The sequence below is a fragment of the Vigna unguiculata genome, chromosome 9 (assembly GCF_004118075.2).
Source record: "Vigna unguiculata cultivar IT97K-499-35 chromosome 9, ASM411807v1, whole genome shotgun sequence".
In the NCBI taxonomy this organism is placed as follows: domain Eukaryota; kingdom Viridiplantae; phylum Streptophyta; class Magnoliopsida; order Fabales; family Fabaceae; genus Vigna; species Vigna unguiculata.
In genome coordinates this window covers 6,913,133-6,921,900 of record NC_040287.1, presented here as the reverse complement: position 1 = coordinate 6,921,900, position 8,768 = coordinate 6,913,133, and the positions used below count along the sequence as shown (strand labels likewise).

The following is an 8,768-nucleotide window of genomic DNA, read 5'->3' as shown; positions in this document are numbered from 1 at the left end:
TTTTCAATTGAAAATTTTATGAATTGGACTTAAATTTTATATGAACATATATAAAATATAAAATTGAAATCAATTTAAGAACGCATAACTTACGAAAATTAGTGACCGAAACATAATTAGTAATGAATTACCGATTATTTTATTATAGAAAGTAAAAAACTCAAAATAAATCAGTTTTTATACAAGATTAAATTTATCATTATTACTAATCATCCTGTCCGATGGTCAAATTAAGTAGGCGTTTATAGGAGGTCAAGCTAAGTTGTTCCCAACCTAAGGTCAAACTGAATCATCATGGGTTTGAGGTCAAGATGAGTCAAATAATATTGAAATTCGAGATGAGTTGGTCTGGGTTGGAGGCCAAGACGAGTTGGCCCCGATCAGAGATCAATCAACACTAATTGTCTATGGGCAAAGGTTGAGATATATTTTTCCCAGAAATAAAGACAAGTTAGTCACGACTAGAGGTCAAGACGAGTCGATTGCGATAAAAGGTAGAGACGAGTCGGCTCAGATTGAAGTTTGAAACAAGTCGGTTCGGATCGAAGGTGAAAACGAATTAGCTCAAAGTAGAAAGTTAAAACGAACTGGCCCAGGTCGAAGGATTAAGTTCAGTTGTCTTGGGACAGGGTATAGCGAGTCATTTCGGGTCAAGGTTGGACTAAGTCAGCATAAGGTCTAGCCCAATTGATCCGATCCCAAGTCGAGCTAAGAGTTTGTTTGGGCTCAGGTAGAGTAGAGTCAACACAGGTTCAATTTAAGTGAAGTCGATCCAGGCCTAAGTTTATTTGAGTTAGCTTTGGATGTTACTAAGGTAAAGTGGCTCAAATCCAAGTCAAGTCTAGTAAACCAAACCTAGGTCTAGGTCCAAGTTGAGCCGAATTGGTCTAACCCATGTTTAATGAACTTAATGGTCAAGTATATCAAATTGATCTTGCTGTATTTAATGTAATTAACAAATTATATTAAATCTAGATTTAATCCAATTTAAACTGGACTAAAAAATCTAAATCTAGTTGATATAGTTAAAATAATTTGAATTATAGATCAATCTATTTTATTGGATAATCTAGACAGGATTCTAAAAATTTTAATCCATAGTCACCCTTAAGGTAAAGGGATATAGAAAAGAAATCACATGTACTTTGCCAGCTTGAGGTGCGTCTCATCTATAGATCTTAGATTTTTCATTTGGATTTGGATTTCGACATTCTCTCTTTTGTATTAAACATTATATTAGAACCTTAGCTATAAAAGGCCACCTTGTGTCATTGTTTTACCCTTTCGAATGAATTGAATTTCTTAGGTAAACTCTGAGAATTTTCTCTTGATAGTGCGGTTCTCTTTTTCTCAATCTTATCTTGAGGTTCTTAAAAAATCTAGTAATTCTTCATCTCACTTGTCTTTATGTATTATCTACTTATCTTATTCTATGTTTTGCCCCTTTCTTTTATTTCAAGTTTTGACACTGCATGTTATTGAATTCATGACTCAAACTTGAGCATGAACTAATCTCATGTGCAAAGAGGAAACTTTTTTTTTTGTGTGGTGATACAAGGAATTTAATTAATTGAATTGCCTCCATTATAGATTGGATGTAATAGATTTTTGTAGAGGAGAATAAAGAATGGCATCAATTTTATAGCCTGTTCTAGGATTACAACACAGATGGTAGAAAAGCCTATAGCTCAATGTACACGCTTAATTAAGCCATTATTCTGAAAAGCGTCTAGAATGAAATTTTAAGCAAACATAAACTACATGAATCAAGGGATTCATGCTACAAACATGACATACAAAAACTAACAAGTGATTCAGTAAACTCTCTCATCTACTCATTCTTGCATCCTGTAAGATAGGTTCGTGCAAGCAAGAAATTCTTCTCTTTCTGTCTTTTGTACTCATTGTATCGAAGGAAAAAGTAACCAAGATAATCAAATTCAATTGGGGACATCTTTGCCTGTTCATCATCACAAACAATATCAACAGTAAAGGACATCATTCGACTAAAGAAAACATTGAGAAAATAAAAGAGGAATATACTACCTGAATCAAACCCCACAATGCCCAGAAAACGTGAGAGGCAAGGGAAAATGTATTTGCCTCAACATACAAAGCTTCAAGATCTTTCTCGGACACCTGTATTATATTAAGTAAATGATGATCTTAAAGAAACAAAGGAGATATCCAATAACTTATGTACCCTGAAGTGTATTCTACGTACAAAATTTCTAAGTAATATATATGCAACAAGGCTAAGTACTAAAAACTTATATTCTATGTACATTATGACCCCTTATAACATGTGGTAAAACATTTAATCCTAAATAAACAGGAAATAAGATGATCATGGCATAATTGATGGATTATGTGAATCTTATTTCACAGATGATTGACAATCTGGAGACGATGAAATAAAATAAAAAAGAAATATTTAATCCCATTGACTGTGATTGATACCTCATGCGGTCTTTCAGGTTGTAAGTAATGCCTGAAGAAATGATATTGTTCGTTTATATTTGGGTACCTGCATTTTGAAAATGATGAACTGAAGAAACTAACAGAAACCTTGATTAAAGAGAGAAGCAAGGATAAAGAACTCACAAGTCGAAGTCACAATCAAAACCAGCATATTCTGCAAAGTGGTTTCCTAGGTCATAGCCTCTGTAGTTGTATGATGCATATTCATAATCAATGAAGTAAAGTTTATCTGGAGAAATGTCAGAGTAAATTAACAAAGACAAAAGATGAAAACCTCATGAATTAATAATATATAAGCTGGTTATCTAAACATCATCTCTTCACATGTGAATGTTAACATATTTGTGAATTCCTGTTATAAAATGAAAGAATTAATAGATTCACATCAGAAATTCCTGTTAACAAACAAACGCATTACTTATTCAAAAGAATACTCATTATGTTTTGGTTTATGACTAATGTTGTCTGCTTCTTCTGCTTTAGTTTAAATCCTGAATAATTAAAATAGGAGTTAGTATACTAAGCTCATGATCCTAACAGTGAGGTAATTTTATATTCCTTTAGCAACCATTGAAGAAAAACAGATATGACAACTTTTCTTGAACAGAACAATGTAACACCGTTACATTTTTAATGTTGCTAAAGTTTCCTAATCCGCAATAAGAAATTATAGCAATGCTTGGCTCATGAGTATAGCATACACACATTTTACGAAGAAAGATAAAGGAAATATTAAAACTATATATATGTGTGTGTGTGGATGCAGTGATGCTATAGAACTCCCAACTCTTGAGAGGGAGTTCATAGACATGGCGTGTACATAGAATAGCAAGCAGAATAAATAAGCTACTGTCATTTCTACAATAAATAAATAAATACATTAACACAGTAGAAGCACAGGCATGCTTACAAGCAAGGTATTTAGATACCTTCTTCATAATTAATCATTATATTTCCAGAAAGCAAGTCGTTATGAGCAAAAATTACAGGAGATTTGAGTAGATCACACAATCCCTGTCTCAAAAAAAAAAAAAAGTTAGTCAAAAGAAGAAATTATTACCATAACTAAAATGAATCAAAGACTAAAACTAATTTAGCCTTTTAAATAAAAAAACTAGTTTAATTAAGTTATGTATCTCATAAATTTGGGAATTTTAAATTGAATCCTTATCAAAAAAATTAGTTTTAGAATGCTGAATTTTTTTTTTTATTTTCGTTAAAATACCTTTCCATTTGATTTTTGCCATTTACGGAATGGTGTAACCATTACTTCTACCTTCTCATCTATAACTCACCGATCAATTAATTTTTTTCTCTCCAACTCGCTCCTTCCCTTTCCAAGAGAGCTGATTGGCAAGTTGGAGATGGGAAGATGAAAGTAATGGCCTTCCCATCCCCCAAAATCAAACGGTAGGATACTAAGGTGAAAACAAAAAATATTTTATGCACTAAATAGAACGAAATCTTTAGTAGGAACTTAATTGAAAATATCCCTAATTGATGAGGTATTTAAAGACTTAATTAAACCAAAAAAAATCACAAATTTGTAAGTTTTCTTCACAAGCACAAATGAGATGGAAAAGATTATGCCTGGAAACTTTGGCCCTTTCTTTGTTGGCGTGTCCTAATAAAAATTTAGTAAAAGTGTTTGGACATTGACAGCAAAAAAGATGGTAGTCACCGCTAAAAATATAAACTTAACTTGCAAATCTAGTTATTAGAGTTGGACTTCCAAAATGGTGGTAATTTATATTCATTTGACCCCAGCATTACAATCAAAGATAAAAACAAATATAACAGCTAAGAAACGTCGGAAAGAGCAACTACCTTGAGCTCAACAATTTCATCATGAAGTTCCTTGAATGAAATCGTTTCATAAGTCTTCTGCATTTCACTATCATCAAATTCAAGAACAGATGCTGGAAGAAAAAGTGGCTACTCAAATACTAATAATACCAATCTTTCAGGCATATACATACAGAAGCCGTTGTCAAAAGCATATAGCATGAGGTTAATCTAGCTTGATGATAGTTTTAATATGTTGAAGCAGTACATCATCACACATAGGACTAAGAATACAGAATGAAGAGCGTAAGAAACTTTTAGGTAACAAAAAAAAATAGATAGTATATTTATAAATAATTCTAAATCAGTCCAAAAACAATGACAGATTCTTCACAAGACATAACAGGTCATTCTGGTATTATAAGTTACTTTCAAAACTTTGCCTAGCATGTGATCTTTAAAAAAACCAGTTTCTTTCAAAACTAAAAATCAGAGAATGGTGAAACTGAAAAGACTGAAAAATGGAGTTCAAAACTTCAGAGAAGGAATAATAGAAATCAACAAATCAAATTGACTTCAAACAAAATTACAGAAGTAACTCATGAATTTAAATAGAATTGGACAGAGACCACACTAGAAGAAAGAAAAGATAATAGACCTTTCTCAAAGAACTTCCAAACATCATTCCATAGTTGAGGTTCCTTTGAACCTGGAATTTCCACATCATGAAATCTTTGAAGTTGCTTAGCTATTTTAGCAGCAAGCTTTGGTTCCCGCATATCTGCAACAGAGAAAATGTATTCATGAAGTCATTAAACCAGTATAGCGGTAAACAAAGTATAATAACAGATAATTGAGAACTTTAGCTTAGAGCCTCCTCGTGATCAACAGTCAGCATCAAGTCTTAGGTTGGGTTAGGAAAGTACATAATTGCTACATTTAAACTAGTTGAACATTAGGTCAAGCCTAGCGAACACAAATCAATGTAAGTTGAAAGTAATCCCTTAAGGAATTTACTACAAAACTATAAACCATAAAGGTAAAAAGTAATCCTAATCAGAATTAAGTTAAAGTTTATACAATAAGAAGAAAGTTTTGGAAACATATCTAGTAAAGAACTCGTTACAAAGACTATAAATATTATCAATAACACCCAAAAATATGATATTAACAAAATCTATTAGAAGTAATCAACTTGAGACGGTCACCCATGTTCAAAACACGAAGTTTTCCCATTTGTACCTGAAGGTGATAGAGTTTGAGCATTAATAAAAGATTGCACCATGCCATTCCCAAATATGCCGAGCCACTTAGCACCAAATCCTGCAGCTGTGATGAATTTGGTAGCCTAAACACCAAATATTACACCAAACTTCAAGTAAAACATTGAGTAAAATACAGATAAGCAACTAATTTAACAATTATAAACTATAATCTTTTTTGCACCATCAGAATTCATATCTTTCTCTGATCACAATCTACAACCGAGATCCTCAGTGCACATCTAAGCAGGGGCAGATATGAATAGTATATGTACAATTTCAACAAGGTTTTCTTTCTTTTCTTATGGATTAATGAACAAAATTTTGCAGCACATCATCTATAAGGGATTTATGTTGATGTGGATTTCAACAATTTTGGAAGTCGTGGAAAGCATTACTGCAAGCTTGCCACAAGCATACGTACTTTTCAGTTAACATTAACTTTCAATTATTCACAACCAAAGAACAACATTGCAGAAATAACAAGATATAGACGGCTACATCAACACGATGACTGCAATATTTGACTCAAGAAAGGACGCAAAAGCATTCAGTGACATGGCTAGTTTTGTATGTAATCATGCAGTACAGTGTCTAACCTGCAATTCCCGCTGACGATCTATAATGTACTCAGTGTTGGGTCCATACAATCTGATGGTTATAATTTCCTCAATACAATTTTCTTGTTTAACTGAAACCTTGAGTACTGACAGACAATGACAAATGCATCAACCACATCAAAAACAACACAATACTACGGATGAGCGACAAGTAATTAAGCAACCAGATGAAAGTTTAGCTGACTCTATTTCTGGATTCGTGAAGTAAACCGATCACCAGACATAGCCATTCAGCATGTGAAAATCAATCTTCAGATGAACAAAAATTTCATTCTTTCTTCGAAAAAAACAAGATTAACAAGAACAACTCACACAAATTTGTAATTCCCCCGGAAATTTTCTCAACAGCAAAGCAAGAATCATTCAAATCTGCCCACGCCTTGAACATGTCCTTGCACATATTTCTGCAAGAAACCAAAAAAAAAAAGAAAAAGAAAAGTAGTCGGAAATGATGCAATTTCAGGAATAGAGATGAAACTGATTTAGCAACGTTTAAAAGCATAAACAAACAAACAGACAAACAAGAATTCAACGGTTCAACATTGAAAGAATTCTATTTTAGGCATCACACCCCCACTCAACACCAAATCCAAAGAAATTGAACATTTCTAATTAATCAAGAATCCCCAAACCCCAATTGATACGGCTTCCCAGCAAAACCTGACCCACCCACTTTCCCACCTTTTCCTTGCAACCATACCCAGAAACATGAAAGTTCAAAAGAGAAGCGCGCGAAAAAGGAAAGATTAATACTTTATTCTTTATTTTTATTGAAAACAAAAGAAATAAAAAGAAAAAGAGTGAAAATCACGAACAGGACAAGAGGTGTCATTTTAGGAAGCTCGAGCGAAGGGTCGATGGTAAGCTGCGAGGAATGAATCTGCGAGTCATAGTCGTGGCTAGCTTGCTCTGCGACTTCAACGGGGTTCCAGATCTTAACCTCTGCACCCATTGATTGAACCAAACGAGAAGAGAGAAAAAAAAAAACAAATAACGAAGAAGGGCAAAATAGAAGAACACGGTGATGGGAAATGATGTTCGAAGAAAATTTTGTTGTGTAGCGTTGTGTACGTTCAAATCAGAGAGGTGTCTCCTACAATGGCGTTAAGAGGATTTTTTGTTGTTGTCCCACTATATAAACGAAAATGGATTTTCTGCGATCGGAAAGAGCAATGCACCAAGCGCAGCTATAAATCTCACCGTTAATCTATGTTCCTCTCTCCTTGGTGTAATAAAATGATTTATAATTAAGTTTAAGTACGGCTGAGATCTGTGCACCTTTTTTGAAACTGCAGAGGATCTTAATTCCGAAATGACCAATTTGGACAGCACGCACGCCACCGCCTATTGCCCCGTCGGCGTCATTGTGATTTGACGCCTCCGTAATTCGTTGATTTTGTAGATTCTTAGTTAGTTAATTTAATGTCATTTCCTAAAATGAATAATCATTAGTCAAATTTTACTTCAGATTCTGTACGTCATATAAATAAAATACATATATTTTTTCTGACCATCTAATATTATTTTTAATATCTAAATTTTGTAACATTTTATCTTTTCAATTTTTCCTTTCCTACAAATTTGGGCACCTGTCTAATTTTTTGTTTTTACTATAATTTTAATTCATTGTTTAATTTAATTATTTCAGAAAGAATTAAAATATAAATTTAAAAAAACATGCACTAACTTTTGTAAAAGAAAACTTTATTAATGAAGGTTGTAACATGAGTTTGTTTTGGAAAAAATTTTCAAATTAATCCACTTAGATGCTAAAGTCGGTTGTTTGATGGTATTAAAAATAGGTCGGCAAATCCTTAGGTGATGATGAGCTAGAGAGATAAATGAAACAAAAAGGTAGTATAAATTTTAGTTTTATATGATTATGTATTTAATTCTCCTACGTAGCCAACAAAAAGATTCAACTATGTCTCTTATAAGATAAGTAAAATTCAACTGATCACACATATTTCTTATAAGATAAGTATTATACTCTATCACTTATGTCTTATAAGAGTGCATAAAATCCTTTTAGGATATCTTCTAATTTTAATTGAGATTGATTATTAAATACATAGTGCTTCTTTAAATTAAATATACAAAGTTTCTTCAAGCTATATAACAATGAGTTGTTTTGGTATTATAAAAAACTCTCGCTGAGAAGATATTATAGATAAACATTTATTATTTTCAGAGCCTTGACTTTACTAAGCAAATAGTTTACTTATATAAGCTCTTTCTAAAATTTGGTTTATTGATCCATTGATTCTACTTGATACTTGAAGATTTTTTACTTTCTTTACATGTAAAATTTTTCGTGAAACGTGTCTATCTCATGCTTTCATTACTTTATTATATACAAAAAAAAATCCATTTATACACGTCCTAAATTAGACTGTTATAGTTATGCATTATAACTTTGTCCATAGGTTAATGCATTTTCATAATATGCTTCATTTTTGGCTAACATCTTTTAGTGGTACACTCAGATTATTGTAATTTATGACACCATTTTGAACATGCATTATTATATGGTTCATGCATTGTGTTAGAATAATCTATGGGATGAGTTCTAATTCAATTTTGTATAATTGTTATACGTTTCTCATTTTGCGACGTGTCT

At 32.4% G+C, this 8,768-nt stretch overlaps 1 protein-coding gene across 2 annotated transcripts; it reads right to left on the bottom strand.

The window, feature by feature from the left end:
* Positions 1-1,605: 1,605 nt before the first annotated feature.
* Positions 1,606-7,292, bottom strand: LOC114164039 (probable ethanolamine kinase). Of its 2 annotated transcripts, XM_028048502.1 has the most exons (11): positions 6,964-7,289; positions 6,461-6,552; positions 6,128-6,234; positions 5,509-5,614; positions 4,925-5,047; positions 4,309-4,400; positions 3,411-3,495; positions 2,605-2,710; positions 2,461-2,527; positions 2,047-2,139; positions 1,606-1,960 (listed from the first exon to the last, which is right to left on the bottom strand). In XM_028048502.1, exons 1-11 carry the CDS (start codon positions 7,098-7,100, stop codon positions 1,832-1,834), a joined length of 1,137 nt encoding a protein of 378 aa, XP_027904303.1. In that variant the 5' UTR covers positions 7,101-7,289; the 3' UTR covers positions 1,606-1,831. The 2 variants fall into 2 exon arrangements, with proteins under 2 accessions (XP_027904303.1, XP_027904304.1); XM_028048503.1 differs by lacking the exon at positions 6,128-6,234 and having other exon boundaries at positions 5,509-5,595; positions 6,964-7,292.
* Between the last annotated feature and the right edge of the window lie 1,476 nt (positions 7,293-8,768).